General features: G+C 38.3%; 1 protein-coding gene across 1 annotated transcript in view; it reads right to left on the bottom strand.

The window, feature by feature from the left end:
* scp2a (sterol carrier protein 2a) overlaps positions 1–19,165 on the bottom strand; it is a 53,764-nt gene that overhangs the window by 33,937 nt on the left and 662 nt on the right. Inside the window, exons 2-11 of the mRNA XM_041992585.1 lie at positions 16,081–16,138; positions 15,893–15,964; positions 15,619–15,750; positions 14,426–14,490; positions 11,860–11,986; positions 11,564–11,627; positions 11,401–11,487; positions 11,131–11,281; positions 10,900–11,047; positions 9,761–9,868 (exon numbers count right to left, since the gene is read on the bottom strand). Of these exons, the coding sequence (XP_041848519.1) occupies positions 9,761–9,868; positions 10,900–11,047; positions 11,131–11,281; positions 11,401–11,487; positions 11,564–11,627; positions 11,860–11,986; positions 14,426–14,490; positions 15,619–15,750; positions 15,893–15,964; positions 16,081–16,138 (1,012 nt within the window). The remainder of the gene's footprint in view (positions 1–9,760; positions 9,869–10,899; positions 11,048–11,130; positions 11,282–11,400; positions 11,488–11,563; positions 11,628–11,859; positions 11,987–14,425; positions 14,491–15,618; positions 15,751–15,892; positions 15,965–16,080; positions 16,139–19,165) is intronic.

The raw sequence follows: 19,165 nt of genomic DNA, 5'->3' as shown, positions 1-19,165 counted from the left end.
ACATTATTTTTGGGCAGATCAATTAACTGCTATAGTCACTTGGATTGGGAGAGACGAGGAATCAATTTGGAATCGAATCGAGCAAAATGAAACCAAGGGTATATTATTGTCAGCCTTGCCTTTTACTGATTCAAAATCTGTTATTAAACTAAAAATTGGGAATGAATGGATAAAACATACTCTGAAGGTCTGGATGGAAGTTAAGAAAATGTTAAATGACACAGGATCACTATCTCGAGCTATGCCAATAGTGGGTAATATAGAGTTCCCCCCTCCACGTGGGACCATGGATTCAGAAGATGGGCCACTAAAGGTCTCACCACTCTTAACCAATTATTTAAAGAAAAAGCGTTTAAGTCTTTCTCTCAGATTAAGGAACAGTTTAATCTTCCAGTAAATGATATGTATAGATATCTCCAAATTAGGCATTATATTATGAACCATAAAGAGAAAGAGAGAATTTGTAAAGATCCAAATGCGGTGGAAAACTACTTTATTACTATTATAGATAAGAAATTTCCAACAAGAGGACATGTTTCCAATATATATAACAGGCTTTCGCTTGATAGTACCCAGAATACGTGGAATATAAAAGAGAAATGGGAGAGCACTTCCTGCTTTGCTGCCGTGCAGATGCTTCCTGCTTTGCTCTCCTTTTTGCTTGCATTTTTCTTCTTCTTTTTTCTTATCTTTACCGGCAAGAAATTTAGGAACAAGGACTCCTGGTCACTTATAAAACACTGGAACGAATATATTTTTTGATAAATTTAATTGATTGCCATCGGAGAACTAGTGGAATGATGTCTCCTAACCCTGCAGTATCAGTGAGCTGCACTGAGTGTGAGCAACTTTCTTTGAGGATAACACAGCTGGAGAAGAGGATTGAAACACTGCAAGACATTCGTGTGAATGAAGAATTTATTGACTCTGTAGTAGCTTCTGTACAAGCTACTGAGCTGTCAAAAGGATTGAGTCAAATCTTCATACGCGAAGGCATGTCGAATGTGGAGCCTCCCGCTACAGACCTGGCTGATACACTTCCCTGGATGTGTTCAAATGACATTGGAATAGCTGAGGAAAATCCCAAACCGGACCATCAGACTGATCTCTCCTTCTGGAACGCTGTTGGTGCCAGACCAAAGTTATCAACCCCGGCCAGAACCTGGTCTGGTGTTCGTCGCAGAGGTAAATCCAGCAGGAAATTTAAAGCTCCAGCACTCACTCCACCACCTGAAGTCTCACTGCATAATAAATATGATGTGTTGAGTCATATTAAAATTAATGACGATGAATGTAATGCAAGGATATATCAAAATTCAAGAAATAGCCCTAAAACTCAGCCCAGGGCTAACCAGACCAGGAGGAGAGGCCAAAATTCCACAAACAGGAGGACTAGAGAAGCTATCGGTGCCTCCACACAAAAACAAATAGACACAATTCTGATTGGGGACTCTATAACAGCATGTGAGGATGGCAAAGACAGAAAATTTAACACTGTTTTATACATCAGTCAGGGAACTGACAGAGATGTTGCTGACCATTCTGTCTTCACATCCAGATGGTATGAAGATTATTGTCCACACGGGGTCTTTTGATATTCTGAGGAGGAAAACTGGCTCCGAGATCCTGAAGAAAGACTTTTCTCTGCTGTTGGAGAGACTGTGTCAGTTTGGAGCACCATGTTTACATTTCAGGACCAATTCCTACAGCGGGTAAAGGAATTGAACTTTTCAGTAGACTTCTGGGCCTGAACACATGGTTATCAAACGCATGTATCACCTATGGGATAAAGTTCATTGATAATTTCAATATCTTTTGGAACTGTAAGGAGCGATTCAGACCTGATGGTGTGCATCCAAATCTAACTGGATGCAGATTACTTGGTGCACACTTGCGTCATGCTGTTGGGATGGCAAACCCAAACATGAGTGTACAGATAAGAGCGAAGGACACAGCAGAGAGGCGATCTACTCCCAGCTCTCCCCCCTCACCAGACCCTCTTCTCTACATCACCCAAGGTCTTCAAAGGATGTCTCTATCCCGGTCTGAACCCCAGCGACCACCATCTACCAAGAAATACAGGGCTCCCCCTCCTCCCCCTCCTCTTAGATCATCTGTCCTGGCAGAGCAGGGCACGGGAGAAGGTGTAGGAGGTTCAGAGAGCAGCAGCAGAATTCACAACAAAGATAACATGCCATGATGCATTCAGGGTCCTTGCTGTAGTTTTGCTACTACTGACAGCTGTTCTGAGATCAAGCCTGGACCCAGAAGGATTCCTGTGTTAGTTAGCAAAATAAGGAATCGAACACGGTCAGTTTGTGGGGTGAATCGATCTAATCTGTTAACTGTACCTTGTATAACTCAGAATACAACAGAGACCAGTGTAAACTTCATAAAGCTGCTGTACTAAATGTTAGATCTCTGTCCAACAAGTCACTGTTAGTTAATGACTTAATCATTTCTCACAGTTTAGATTTTCTTTTTCTGACAGAAACATGGTTAACAGAAGACACAAGTGCTACAGTTCTTAATGAAACAGCACCCCCTCATTTTAGTTTCATGAATGAATGTTGAAACAGGAGGAAAGGGGGAGGAGAAGCTGCCTTATTTAAAGATTCATTCCAGTGTAAAGAGATTTCATTTGCTGATTTTACTTCTTTTGAATATCTTAGTTTTATTTTAAAAGGCATTCCTAAAATCCTATTTCTAATCATCTACAGACGTCCAGGACACTGTGTAAATTTTATTGATGAATTTTCTGAATTATTGTGGGTTATCTTTACTGATTTTAACCATTTCATCTTAACTGGGGATTTTAACATTCACATAGATAACATGACGGATGGTAATGTCAAGGAATTTTCTTCCATATTGACATGTTTGGTTTGTGGCAACATGTTAAACAACCGACCCACATTCGAGGTCACATTCTGGACCTGGTTATTTCAAAGGGTGTTGATATTTCTTCTGTTGTGATCACTGACTTGGCCTTGTCTGACCATTTTTGTATTTTGTTCGGATTTACTGATCACTCAGAATGTCCAACCAACCTGCTTCTCTGTTAGGAAGAGGTACATTAATGAAAGAACAAGTGCTAAGTTTGTGTAGGCCATAGCTATGTTACCAACAACCAGTGCAGTCAGTTGATGGACTCCTGGATCATTTCAATCTGAAAGTCTTGAATGTAATGGATGCTGTTGCACCGATAAGAATCAAGAGCACTTTGATCAAACAGAAAACACCATGGAGAAACACCACTGTGGTTACCAGCCTAAAAAGAGAATGCAGAAAAACTGAGCTAAAATGGAGGAAAAATAAACTTCAAATTCCCTATGAGCTGTACAAACAAAGCCTACGTAACTATAACAATGAGCTGTGCAAGGCCAGAGAGCTGCATTTATCTGAAATGATTAGCAGGAATGTCAACAATTCTCGCACTCTTTTTGCTATGATTGAAAAACTTACAAATCCTCCTAAACAGATAAGCCCAGAGCTCCTTTCCACTGAGAAATGCAACCAATTTGCCAACTTTTTTAGCCAAAAAATTTAAACAATTAGGCAAAATATTAATTCCACACAGTCACACAAGAAAAGTAGTCTGTGTCTAAAACCCAAAAATAATTCTGATGTTATGTCGCAATTTAAAACGGTTGATTTAAAAATTCTACAAGAAACAGTTTGGCATTTGAAATCAACAACATGCACTCTGGACATGATACCATCTGACTTTTTAAAATTATTTACCTCAGTAGAAAGTGATCTCCTACTTATAGTTAACAGCTCACTGGCATCAGGCATTTTTCCCAAGTCACTAAAGATAGCTGCTATTAAGCCTCCTAAAGAAAAGGACTCTAGACGCCTCTATAATGAACAACTATAGACCTGTCTCTAACCTCTCTTGTATTTCCAAGATTATTGAGAAAGTTGCATTTCACCAGCTTCATGACTTTTTAAATGAAAGTAGAAATCTTGATAAATTTCAGTCCGGCTTCCGACCTCATCACAGCACTGAAACAGCTCTGGTAAAAGTGTTAAATGACATTAGGTTGAATACTGATTCTGGTCAAGTATCAGTCCTGGTTCTGCTGGATCTCAGTGCTGCGTTTGACACTGTAGATCACAGAATTCTGTTGCACAGGCTGGAAAACTGGGTTGGACTTTCTGGAGCGGTTCTTAACTGGTTCAGGTCCTATTTAGAAGGCCGGAGTTATTTTGTTACGATCGGCAGCTATGAATCTGAGCGAGTGGCCATGACTTGTGGAGTCCCCCAGGGGTCAGTCCTTGGACCTCTTCTGTTCAACTTGTATATGCTCCCTTTGGGTCAAATATTACAGAACTATAGCATTAATTATCAAAGTTATGCAGATGATACACAACTTTATGTGTCTCTGTCACCAGATGACTGCAGTCCAATAGACTTATTGTGTCAGTGTCTGGAGCAAATAAACACCTGGATGAAGGAGAATTTTCTAAAATTAAATGAAGACAAAACTGAGATTATTCTGTTTGGTAGCAAAGAGAAGAGGGTCAGCATTGGTAAACACTTGGAGACTCGGGCTCTTAAAATCACTGACCAAGTTCGTAACCTTGGAGTGTTGATAGACTTAGACCTGACTTTTAGCAGCCACATCAAAGCTGTCACTAAGACAGCTTTTTACCAGCTCAGAAACATCAACAGAATTAAAAGTTTAGTCTCCCAGAAAGACCAAGAGAAACTCATCCATGCATTCATCTCCAGTAGGCTGGATTACTGTAATGGTCTTTTAACAGGACTTCCTAAAAAGACCATTAAACATCTGCAGCTCATCCATAACGCTGCTGCTAGAGTTTTAACCAGGACTAAGAGATCTGAACACATCACACCAGTTTTGAAATCTTTACACTGGCTTCCAGTCAGTCACAAAATAGATTTTAAAACCCTTCTGATTGTTTACAAATCTCAGAATGGTTTAGGCCCAGAATACATCTGTGATATGTTCAGAGACTATAAACCTAGCAGAGCTCTTAGATCCAAAGACTCTGGTCAACTAGTCCAGACCAGAGTCTAGACCAGGGGTGTCCAAATCCGGTCCTCGAGATCTACCATCCTGCAACTTTTGGATGCAGCCCTTCTCCAACACACCTGAATCAAATGACTGGCTCATTACCAGGCCTCTGCAGAGCTGAATGACATGCAGATGAACTCTGATTCAAGTGGGTTGGAGAAGGGGTGCATCTAAAAGTTGCAGGATGGTAGATCTCGAGGACCAAACTTGGGCACCCCTGGTCTAGACTAAACATGGAGAAGCAGCATTTAGCTGTTATGCTGCAAACAAATGGAACAAACTGCCAGTGGAGATTAAACTTTCACCAAATGTAGACATTTTTAAATCCAGGTTAAAAACATTTCTTTTCTCATGCGCCTATGCATGAAATCTGCACGGTAACTTTTTTAACTTATCTTGCTTTTAATCATTTTAATGTAATTTATTATTTTATTGTCTTTCCCCACACTGAAATTTTATTTCTTGCATTTTACCTGTTTTATTTCATTAATTGCATTTCTTTTAATCTTTTTTTTTTTTATTGCTTTCTGCACCCTGCTGAAATGTTTTATGTAAAGCACTTTGAATTGTCTTGTACATGAAATGTGCTATACAAATAAATTTGCCTTGCCTTAAATATTTTAATAGAAGACGAATTGTGGGACAACTTATGTAAAGGCAGCAGAGTTATTAATAGTCAATCATGGAGAAAATTTGATTGGAAATTAAAGGTTAGATATTTTCATACCCCTCTGGTAATCTCTAATTTTGTAAAAAACCCTTCAGCGGCACTTTGTTGGAGAAACTGCGGGAAAGTGGGCGACCACACACACATATTCTGGGACTGTCCTGTTATTCAGGCATACTGGAAAAGCGTCAAGGAGGAGCTTGAGAAAATTTTGGAGATGGAGGTCCCATCAGGCCCTCTGTTTTATTTACTAGGCGCTATATCGAACAATGTTTTCAGTACAAATCAAATATATATTCTACGTATATTGTTATTGGTTGCAAAAAAAATAATAACTGTGAATTGGAAAGCTCCGAAACCCCCAACTATAACTGAATGGAAACAGAGAGTCAAACAGGTATATATTATGGAACATATGACCTCTATTTTACAAATGAACACTGATCTTTTTAATCGAAGGTGGCATTGTGTTGAAAAACATCTGGTAACTTGCTAAAAAAAGGGTTTGTTTTATCTGTAAAGTGAAGGGTATGATTTTTAAAATGCCTTGTCCTGCAGACTTTGTGTCACGAATGTGGCGAATTGTTTTTGGGAAAACAAAAGCATTATTTTATTTTCATTAGTAATGGTATTGTAAAGCTGTGTACATGTCAGGGAATGTTTGAATGTTTAAATGTTCACTGTTAAACCTTATAATGTAAAAAGTAAAATAAAAAGTTAAAATAAATAAATAAATGAGGACGAAGTCTCTAAACTTCTAGTCAGCTCAAAACCCACAACCTGTCCTCTTGATCCTGTTCCCTCTGACATCCTGCAGAGCATTTTACCTACAGTCAAATCTGCATATAAATAACTCATATTATCAACTCCTCACTTAAATCTGGTGTCTCTCCTTCTGCCTTCAAGCAAGCTTGGGTTACCCCGCTGCTGAAGAAACCCACACTCAACCCAGCCCAGGTTGAAAACTACCGGCCGGTCTGACTGCTTCCATTCATGTCTAAATTACTAGAGCGTGCCATCTTCAGTCAGGTCTCACAGTTCCTCCAAGACAACAACCTGTTTGATCCATATCAATCTGGCTATAGGTAAGGCCGCTCTTCTGAAACTGCTCTCGTGTCAGTTACTGATTCCCTACGGGTTGCCATATCCGCTGGTCAATCCTTATACTGCTGGACCTGTCTGCTGCCTTTGACACGGTCAACCATCATATACTGTTCTCCACACTCTCGGAGCTTGGCATCTCAGAATCTGTCCTCTCATGGTTTATGTCCTACCTCACAGGGAGATCATTCAAAGTATCTTGGCGAGAGGGAATATCCAGACCACATAGGCTGACAACAGGGGTGCCTCAGGGCTCGGTGCTTGGCCCTCTTCTCTTTTCACTATACACCTCCTCACTCTGTGCAGTCATTAGCTCTCATGGTTTCTCCTACCACTGCTATGCAGATGACACTCAGCTTTTCCTTTCTTTCCCACCTGACAACGCAACCGTCTCAATGCGAATCAGCATGCCTTGCTGATATCTCAGTATGGATGAAGGATCGCCACCTTCAGCTAAATCTGTCCAAGACTGAGCTTATTGTCTTTCCAGCCAATCCTGCCTTACCGTCACAGATAAGCGTGCAGCTTGACTCTATCTCACTTGTGCCTACGTCTTCTACCAGGAATCTTGGTGTCATGGTAGACAATCAGCTGACCTTTAAGGACCATGTTGCCTCGGTTGCCCGGTCTTGCCAATTTGCTCTCTACAACATCAGAAGGATCAGACCCTACCTGACTGAACACACGGCACAGTTCCTGATTCAGGCTCTGGTCATTTCATGCATTGACTACTGCAACTCCTTACTGGCTGGCCTGCCTGCATGCTCAGTTAAACCTCTGCAGATGATCCTGAACGCAGCAGCACGTCTGGTCTTCAACCAGCCCAAAAGAGCTCATGTCACTCTGCTGCTAATTGCTCTTCACTGGCTTCCAGTTGCAGCACGCATCAAATTCAAAGCTCTGCTTCTGGCTTACAAAACAATAACCCAAACAGCTCCTGTCTACCTTCACTCCTTAATCCAGAGCTGCACTCCCTCTCGACAGTTACGCTCTGCCAGCGAAAAACGCCTAATGCTCCCATCACAACGTGGCGCAAAATCAGTAGCTAGACTCTTCTCCTCTGTTGTTCCCCGGTGGTGAAACGATTTACAAAACTCCGTCCGATCCGCAGAGTCCTTATCCACTTTTAAGGGCAAGCTAAAGACTCAGTTGTTTAAGGAGCATTTCCACACTTAGCTTAACTCTCCTACTCAACAGAATGAGTTAGAAAGATTTGTCCAGCTCCTTGGCTCAACCAAGTGCTGAAGAAGCTGTGTGCATTTATGCCCAAGATGATATTGTTTGATGAAATCGTGATGTTTGTATTTAAACAAAATGACTGACAAAAACTACAAAAAAAAACTTTAAAAAAAAAGAAAAATAATTACATGCACTGCCTCTAGCACTACATGACAGCACCTGGGTCCAACTGGACCCAAAGCAGTCTGACTATCACTTAATTATGACGTCCCATCTTGTTTGAATTCATGCTTGTGTTGTTCTTACTCTCGAATGTAAGTCGCTTTGGATAAAAGTGTCTGCTAAATGACTGTAGAATAGAATAGAATAGAATAGAATAGAATAGAATAGAATAGAATAAGACTTTGAGGGTAAAGGACCTTCTTTCATAATTGGCTGTACTTGCTTAGTCTCAAGCTTTGGCACTTGTCTAAATGCCAATTCAAAAGATATCTACCAATGAGTTCATTTGAGACAAAAACTGAATATAATTTATATCAGATATTTATTGCTCAACTATATATATATATATATATATATATATATATATAAATAATCTAATTAGGGTCTTTGTAATTAATTAATCTTGATTAATCATATTTTAATTGCATAACAATATCTGCACCAAAGAGTAACATTTTTTTTATTTAAATGGATTTTAATAGATGACTAAATCAAATATTAGACACAGACATTGTTGTAAACCCAAGCTCTAGAAATGTCTGGAAAAATGCATTTAATTGCATTTCACTTATATATATATATATATATATATATATATACACACACACACACACAGACAGACAGATAGATAGATTAGATAGATATAGAACGAATGAACAGGTAGAAGACAGGCAAGAAAGAAATAAAGTCCATAATAAAGATCCACACAAAATCTAATGAAATGCTACCAGAAAAAAAGTCATCATTGCAGAGGTTGTGTGAGGCAGCTGCTCGTCCTTACTGGCATAAAAATCCATGTCATGGCAACCTGCCCCTCACATGCATGGCTTGGGATCACTTTTCCTCAGCATGAGACACATGCCACCTAGTGGCCACAGATTTCCCCTAAACAATCTGAATCTACACAAGAGGAGGAATCTGTGCCGAAAGAGACAGATTTTTTAAAGGTTATTTATCAAAAAGCCAAATTTTTGAGACTTACCAAAGGTAAGGTGGGGATATGGTAATTTCTGTGACTTATCTTGTCACAGATATAATTACAGGAGTTACTTATCAGAGAGCAACATTTGGGGAGAAAAGTCTTAACATAAACATTGATTTCTATGATCTGAATGCCTAGTTATTAGAGCTTTAAAAGAACAAAAAAGGCAAAACATTAAAAAGAAACTGATTAACAGAATGTATATATTGTCAAAAAAATAGTCCTAAATTGCTTTAAACAATATCCCTCTCTTGTGTGCTGTCCATAGAAATGATCCATTGTAGATGTTATTGAGTTGAAGGCTGAAGTCTTGTGACAGTCATGTGAAAGCAGGCGTTTATTTAATGAAGTTGGCCACATGACAGCCCAGCTCAAATATTTTCAACAACTTAACAAGTCATAAACATGGTCTCAGACATACTGATGACTGATTATGAAGAAGTTAGTATTGAGCCATGAATTATACATTTAACATGTAAAACAAGCCATTAAAAAAAGAAATCAGTGGCAAATGGTTTATGGACCCAAGTGACCCTTTAAAGAGGAGTCATGAGCTCTGCATACCTGTGGCGCCCAGAGGATGTCCCTTAGAGATGAGACCACCGCTTGGATTGACCACAAACTTGCCTCCATATGTGTTGTCCCCCCTGTCAATCAGCTCTCCAGCTTTACCTGCAAATTCAGAGGAACAGACTTACATTACCTCACTATTACAGTTAGTAAAATCAACTAACTGAATATACAGCAAATACTGTATAAGATAAATACTTTATCTTTTGGGTGTGGTATGGTGTTAGCATCCAAAATACATCATAACCTGGCAAGAAACTAAAAAATCTGCAAGAAAGGCTGAATCCTGGTTGGTGAGGAAGACAGAAACAAAAAGCAGAACAGCCCTCTAAGCTCATTTTGGTTGTCAAATATTTTTCCTTCACCATGTGAACACATCTTTGCCATCTCCGTGTTTGTTGTTTGGTTTTTTTTTTTTCTTTTTTTGCAGCATGACTTCACCTACATGACTAGATACTTTAGCATGTAAAAAGTTAACATAAATGATCAAATCCAAATTGAAAAAAAATTGGCAAAGAGGATCAGCTGATTTGACAGTTCTTTCCAGGATGAAATGTACAAAAAATAAATATATTGGAAGAAACTTTGATGGCCCACCATCTTGGTTTTCTTCTGGTCTTGTTATCCTGGTCAAAGTGTTATTGAATGTGCTTCACCTGAAAGGTGGAAGCACCTAAGTTTTCAAAACCTGCGATGGCAACCAAACCCAGATAGCAGACACATTTGGACCTAATGGATGGCTGTCCGCCTGGATGAAGGTTATGGCAGGTGTCTTGTGGGCCACATGTCGTATCATCTGGCTTAAGTTTGGCAGGCACAAACCCAAATATGGGCCAAACAAAACTACATATTTGGGCCAAATATTTTTATGTGGGCATCTTCTTAAGATTTGTTTTTCATCTTTGTAGAACATGGAATTTCACTACCAACCTACCCCATCCCACTTTAGATGGATTTGTAACCATTTTAATACAGTAAATTAGCATGAGAGTTTCAATGTGTAAACTTCTCTTCGTCTGTTACTAAAATGGTGGCAACCTGAATCTGAAGAAGGAAAAAAATTAAAGTATGCATTCCTGTTCTAATCCTCCGACAACTGTATAGCTGGGTAAAGTTTAGAGCTCCGGTCATACCTTCTGCACATAAACCCAAAGCCTCATAAGTGATGAGCTCATTGGCTGAGAAGCAGTCGTGCAGCTCGACCACGTTGACATCACTTGGCTTCAGACCTGCGCTTTCAAAGCACTTCTTAGCCGCCAACCGAGACATGTCGTATCCCACCTAAACAGAGAAATACAAACCATCACATTCATCTGCTGCAGGATGCAGGGGTGCTGTGAGCTGACATATTTCAAATGTCTTACCATCTTAATGCAGCTGTTTTCTTCAAATGTGGAAGCGAGGTCAGTCACCATCTCCTGAGCCACAATCTCCACTGCCTGGTTTTCGAGATGGTGCTTCCTGACAAAGGCCTCGCTGGCCAAAATGGCTGCTCCTGCACCGTCTGAAGTCGGGCTAGTGAGACAGAAACAGCAGCTTTATCAGGGACGACCCTTTTTTAAGTTTCTTCACTGTAACTACGCTCACGATTTGATGATTATTCTCAAAGGTTAACAGTCTTATTAGATAATTACCAGCACTGCAGGAGAGTAAGGAAGTCGAACACCTTCCTGGATTTCATCACCTGCTCCAAACTGTACTCTTCCTGGAACTGGGAATAGCTGCAAGAACAAGAACATTCACGATAAACTGCCGAGATGATGATAAAGAGGCAAACTGCAGCGATGATGGTCTTACGGGTTATTGGTGGAATGTTTATGGTTTTTCCAGGCAATCTTGGCAAAGTGTTCTGGCTTGGTGCCTGAAAGAGAAGTCAACATTTTCACATTATGTAGCTTTAGAGCACAATTTCCTGACTTGGCAGTGTTTTGTTAAGCCAGTGGAAAACAAACGAGTTAGTTTAGTTTGGATGGCTCAGCGCCATGAAGCCCCGAAATCAATGTGAAAGTCTCTACTGTTGGCTTAGTTTCTCTCCTTCATGTATTTGCTTGTGACAGAGTGAAGCTTTGTGTGGATTGTGATGTGTGTACTACCATATTTCTCCATATGCTCCCTGCCAGCGTTGCCAAACATCTGTGGTGCCGCCGGTGCTGCCTCCATCCCGTAGCGGTTGATCATAACCTCCATGTGCTTGTCCATGGGATTGGTCCGATCCATAAACTACAAAGTTTTTTAACAAAATTTCTAAATGAGATGGAAAAGCCACAATTTCAAAGAAAATGTATATTTTTCTTTTATAGAGACATTCTTTACGAGATTCTTTCAGCCTTGCAATCCCACTGCTGTGCATTAGAAAACAACTGCAGTGTGATGAGAACTGTCCAAGGTGTAAATGTGATCCAGGCACCCAAAGTCATATGTTCTGGTCCTACCCAATGCCCAATGCTTTTGGGAGGCGGTTTCATCACCACTGCAACTGTGTGGGATGTGGGAATTCCACCAAGCCCTGTCCCAGCCTTATGTGGGGTGGTGCCACATGACTGTAAAATCTCAGCCACCGTTGTGACCTTCACCACACTTCTTCCACAGCGACTCGTTTTGCCTCGATGGAAATAGACAGCAGCGCCCTCTCATGGGGTTGTATGGACTTGATGGTGCATCTAAAGGTGGAACCACTTAAATATACAACACCAGGCTCAGAACAAAAGTTTAAGTCTTTGGCAGCCAGTCTTATTGTACTGTGAGAGGCTTCCTGTAAAGTACCTGGTTAAATTGACCCTGTATGTTATATTTGCACCAAAATTTACGCTTTGTTTTTTTTTTTGTTTTGTTTTGTTTGTTTGTTTTTTGTTGCAGTGTTGTTTTTGGCAGGCATCTCGGTTTAAGTCTTAGTCTTAAGGACAAAAATGCTTATTAGTTTTAGTCACGTTTTAGTCATCTCTAAGTTTGATAGTTTTAGTCCAGTTTTAGTCGACAAAAACTCAAAAGGTTTTAATCTAGTTTTAGTCAAATAAAAAGTATTAGTCTTTTAACAAATTAATTTAGGTCAATAATACATATTAAAAAAATGGAATCAATGTTATAACAAGTATTGTAATTCATAAAACAAGTTCATTTTAATGCTTTTGCATAATAACCAGATCCTTTACCAGACTTTAGCCTGGACTTTCCCATCAACAGGGAAGCAAAGCTGCCGTGTTGTACTTAACTGCTCTTGAGCAGAAACCTTTTATTTCTATATTTCAGCTTTTTTCATGAATTGATGCCCTACTTCATCATACAAAAATGTCACACAAGAAAATAGCAGATCTATAAGTTCAACATATAGCAACACATTGTGAGCTTGTTGTTTGGTTATTTTCATCAATATTTACTAAATTAAAAGGAATGGTTTTAAACTTAGAAGGTTTCCCAACCAGCAGTAAATACTTTCTGATCTACTCATGATGCGTTGCACAGATAAAGTTCTAACTGTGGAATCAATTACTCCAAAAAAGCAAAGAGCCACAACATCCTTACTTTGGTAACTGTGGCTTTATTTCTGAGAATTTTCTGAAGTGCAATTCACCACCCTGAACATACACATGCCCAAAATATGAGCAAAGGATGAGGAACACATGCTCAACTTGACCTGGTCTGCCAGTGAAATATGATGGATTATAGTTAAGATATGTCCATATATTGTTTCATCGCTTCCTCCAAACCCCTTTATCGACGCTGCTGCCATGATTCATCTATGAATGAATAAACTACTTGTCTGTGTGCACAGCACGTCAGGTGGTGGGCGTGGCCAAGGTGCAGCAGCATTGCAGACTCAGTTTCCGCTTACAACAGGCAGAAATGTCGTTCAATTTTAATGTCGGACAATCAGCCCTTAAACATTTTCATCTCGTCAATGAAATCTCACAAACGTCTCGTCATGTTTTCGTCATCAGAGTCATTTTTAGCTCGTCGCCGTCCCGTTATCGTCATGAAAAAAAAGGTTCGTCAACGAAATACATTCATCCCTCCCTCCTCCCTCCCTTTTTTGTTTTTGTTCTATGTAAATGTGTTAAAACCCAATAAAAACTGACTCCAGAATATGACTGCAGTGAAACATCTAGATATCAGCGTTATATTGAGCTGATTTAATGCTTTTATTCATTTAACTGGTGCTTCTTCATCTCATTCATTCTTAACCTTGCTGAAATACCACAGCTCCTGGATAACCTAGCTGAATGGAGCAAACATGATTGCAAGTTTGCAAACAATAACTTTTTGTAATTATTACTTTTTTTGCAAGCTGCAGCAAATATCGTACTTTTCTTTCTCATCGGAAACAAAATGCAGGGAATGCCAGACCCTATCAGTACTGTTTTCAGGAATAAATGAGCGTAGCCCCTGACTGCTGTGGAGGAAACTGAAGTAGTTGAGAAAATAAACCTCAAAAGAACCAGATTCCTGGAAAATGTTCCAGCAGTCAAGTGAGTTTTAAACATTCAGGAGGATGAGGTTTGACCCATGCTGATTTATCTCAGCCGGAACTACTTCATGTCTGGTAAAAATGACCAGGGATACACACAGCAACGAATTCTGTTTACCAGAATTCAATATTTTATTAAATGTTCACATTACTTTGTCCACCTACTCTTTATTGGTTGTAAACATACAGAAGCATACCTTGGCAGACAAAGAGCCCCTCTCCATCTTCTCAAAACCAAGAGCAAGCACACAGTCAGAGAGACCTGCAACAGTCAAAAGAAATTTGAGTAAACTCAGTTTCCAGAGAAGTTTCTGCAGAAATTGTTTCTATATACATGGACCAGCAACTTTATTAGGTACAAATATCTACTCAGCCAATCACATGGCAGCAACTCATATATTTAATCACGTAGACGTGGTGAAGACTTGCTGAAGTTCAAACTGAGCATCAAAATGAGGACGAAAGGAGGTTTAAGTGACTTTGAACGTGGCATGGTTGTTGTCTGAGTATTTCATAAACTGCTGATCTACTGGGATTTTTACACACAACCATCTCTAGGGTTTACACAGAAAATATCCAGTCAGCAGCAGTTGTCTGGATTAAAGGTTGAGCTCAGAGGTCAGAGGAGAATGGGCAGACTGACTGGAGATGATAGAAAGGCAACAGGTAGTCAAACAAGTACTGGTTCCAACCAGTCTGCAGGATAGCATCTCTGAACACGGCCAACCTTGAAGCAGATGGGCTACAGCAGGGGATGGGCGTATCAATACTATGGAATCGATACCTTGATATCGGCCAGTCAAAACGCTGACACAAAACCATTTGTTTTCACTTATGAGAGTTTCAGGCAATAAAATTTTATGTTTGTTTAATTTACTCATCAGTATAATTTCTTGTTTTAAATAGCATTTCTTTCAAGTATTGATGTTCTTGGGTTTTATTTATATTTCATACTGCCCTTGCAATTGACAGGAAAGATTTAGCAAATCTCTAGCTACCGCAGCAGATGACCTCACCAGGTACCACTCCTGTCAGCTAAACACAGGAAACCTAGGCGACAATTCACAGACTCACCAAAGTAGGATGTGATTCTCATCATGGCTGTGCAACTGAAAAATCTGCAGCAACTGTGTGAGGCTATATTGTCAATATGCAGCAAAATCTCTGAGGAATAGGTTGTGAATCTATACCAAAAAAAGAATTAAGGCAGTTCTGAAGGCCTAACAACCTGGTACTATAAAATAGCCAGAGTGTCTATTTCAACGCCGTTTTTTAAATGATCCAGCATCATCTCAACTGGACCACAGCAATTAGGTGTCTGTGTTGGAGAAAGCTACACAGATTTTAAAGACTCTGACTATGAAATATTTAAGGTTTTGTTCCATCTCACCTCCTTGGATCAGCTGGCGAGCCATGTAGAGAGCCGTGGAGCCTGTTGAGCAGTTGTTGTTCACGTTGATGATTGGGATCCCGGTCAGGCCCAGGCTGTGGTAAATGGCTCTCTGCCCACATGTGGAGTCCCCTGAGACAGAAAGGTTTTTATTGGTTTTTTATGTGACCTTAAATTGATCAAATAATGCTTCTTTTGCCAGCAGACTATTAGAAAGAATACTGTAAAAATCATTAAAAATATCCTACATGATATTATTAATGTATAATCTTACCATAGACATATCCCACACAGGCTTGTTCAATGGCTGTATATGGGATTCCTGCATCAGTTAAAGCTCGTTCACCTAAGGTAGGTTGTGGACAAACATTTTAATATTTTTAATAACAACAGACATAAATACTTAGATTTGGTGTCGCTTTAGTGAATGAACAACATCCATAATTTTAAAAAAATTAGGACCTGCTTCCTTGGCCATATCAGGGTAGTCATAGTTGTCTCTGGCTCCTGGCTTATCAAACTGCAGCAACACAGAAAATTCAGGCGAATCAGTGGTAACATGTTACATAAAACATGTCGAATGAAGTCTTTATAAATCACAACAAAAGCTTCAAATTATCCTTCAGTTTGAAGGTATTTTATCATCCAATTGTGTTTCTGTGGGTGTTCATGTCATATTTAAGATGCCTTTCAGTGAGTTGTTTTTTTTTTTTTATTATTACTGTCTCATAATACATACTTATCCATTCTATGCAGACATATTTTCTTACAATTAGGTTCAATGTGGTTGTAGTAACATGCTCTTAGGATGGGTTGGGTGTGGTGTTAGAGATATAGATGTGGGTTAAGAGAGGAAAATAAAAATGTAACTTCTGCTGGACACATTGTACAGTGAAATAGAAGGGAATAAAAAATAAATAAATAAAAAATATGCCCAAGTGTGTGTAAACATACAGGGTGAAAGCAGCTATATTAAACTACAAAAAGAAATTATGTACACACACATATATACATATATATATATATATATATATATATACACACACTTTTCTCTGGTTATTTTCAGTCATCCTAAGGCCTGCTTAACTGCTCTGTTGAGTTAAAGCCTTTTCCAAGATAAATGCGTCCTTTGATTAATTTGAACATCGAACATTTCATTGCAGAACGTGCAAAGTCCAACTGCATAATTACACCAAAATCACCAAACTAAAAGGATGCTCATTCAGCATTTTTACTTTTTTTATAAAAAAAAAAAAAATGAAATAACACAGAAATAACAAAATTATTTTATTTAAAAGCTAGGCATTCTTTTGTTGTAAAACCTAGCTTTATAAAGATAACACACTTTCTTAATTCTTTCTTCTTCACTCAATCATAAGGAAAACAGAGGCAGAGCTTAAAGATTGTTGCAACTGGTTGATTAGCATGAAACATGGCCTCAACAAGAGATGGGAAGGATAATAAAACTCCTCCAAGGACATGAAACAACCCGGAGTGAAACAAAAGACATTCAATATCCAGCCAGCTCTGGAAACATGATAAAAAGGAAACATACAGGTCGACCAAAGATGACGTCAAAATGTCAAGACAGAAAACTCAAACCAAAACGTCAGAGAATAAAAAATTCACAACAAAAGTAAAAAAAACAAACAGCAGTCAGGGTTTTCAACTAAACTGTAAGAAACATAACATCACTGACACCTAAACAGTTAAAAACAAGTAGAAACTGATGATTGGATGAAGAACATTAAATGATTAATCTCAAATCTGAATTAGTAAAGAAGATGATGTCTGAACGTTAGTGTGGGGAAGTCCAACAAAATAAAAATAACTGACTAAAGAAATAAAGCTAAATGATTACACTGGGTTGAAGTCAGATAACAGACCTGTAGAAATTGCAGTGATTATCTCTAGAGTAAACGCATGAGAGGACATAAATATTTTTGGCATTTTTCTCTTTCCATCAGTCAGATAGAAGTTTGGTAATAAACCATTTTGGCAAAGAGCAAACAGCAGTCAAACTTTTCTTCAGGAGAGAAATATTTACTTAATGGCGTAGCCAGCAAAGAGTTTGGCTCTAAAGCCGACTGAACATGGTCCATGACGAAGCTCCATCCTTCAGAGCTGATCCGCTACACAAGAAAGTTGGAACCTGGTTGATCAAGAGGATTAAATTGTTTTTAAATCAAAACAAGTAATTAAGGCTGTCTTAAAAGTCAGAGTAGCAGCAGTAAATAGTTTATTATTATTATTATTATTATTATTATTATTGAATTTTTTGCCTCACAATTATGTCATTCCATAGCTTATTATTCGACTTTATCAAGAGGAGAAAAAAAAAAGATTTATTTATTTATTTAGTTATTTATTTAAAAAGACTTGGGAAATATTTTACAAAGCCTGAATATTCAGCTGTCTGGGTAAAAAATGCAGTATATATATATATATATATATATATATATATATATATATATATATATATATATATATATATATATATACACACACATATATATATATATATATATATATATATATATATATATATATATATATATATATATATATATATATATATATATATATATATAATAAAATTAGCAGTGTTGAAGTGTACAGAAAGTTACAAATTTTTTTCCAAAGATATTTACAAAATGCTCATCAGTGGCAGGGTGGGTGACAACAGGTTTCATCAGAGAGCAGATCTTAGTAACACCAGAATCCAGCCTGACTGACGCTCTTCTTACACCATTATTCCAAATTTATTTAGTAGGTTCAGAAGTAAAGTGCCCTCATTTTCTTCAAACATATAAATGAACCAATATTTAAAAGCAATTAAAAAAAAATCTATAGACAACATACAAGTTAGATGCATACTACTACTACTACTACTAATAATAATAATAATAATAATAATAATAATAATAATAATCATCAAATTAGAAAAAACCTAATCAAAGTACCTATTCACCCCCACTCCTCTCAGCTCCATGGTTTGCCCCCACCAGGTCACTATTATGCAATCCATGTGAGTTTGAGTCCTCAGTCTGCCTTCATATAAGCACTCCATGAAACCCCAGAATTAACTTTGGGTTATATGGCCCTCACATCAGCTGTTAAATAAAACTATCTTGTGTCATTTTATTTATCTTTTTTTTTTTAACTTCAGTTGTGGTGATTTCATCAGTTTTGCTCCTGGTTGTATAAACTCGGACATTTCAACTTAACCCTCCTTAGAAACTAATACAATACGTTTTATCCTACAACTGCATTTTCCCCATAAACTTATTTACTTTATTGTTTTAGAGCTAAAGGTAGCATGAACTGCATTCATTAGACAAACAGAATATTCAAGTATCACAAATTATTCACCTCAGTCTTCTTTTGACATTAAATGAACAGACATTTGCACTCTAGGACTTATATGTACCTTAACAAACCTATTAAAATCCAATTAACTAACATGAAATTAGTTTTTAATCAGTATAAACAATTAAATTAGTTTTTAATCAGTATAAACAATTGCATTCCGCCAGATCAGCTGTGT

The sequence above is a fragment of the Melanotaenia boesemani genome, chromosome 8, assembly GCF_017639745.1.
Source record: "Melanotaenia boesemani isolate fMelBoe1 chromosome 8, fMelBoe1.pri, whole genome shotgun sequence".
NCBI lineage: Eukaryota > Metazoa > Chordata > Actinopteri > Atheriniformes > Melanotaeniidae > Melanotaenia > Melanotaenia boesemani.
The sequence above is the reverse complement of the archived record's forward strand: the minus strand, read 5'-3'. Positions and strand labels throughout refer to the sequence as shown.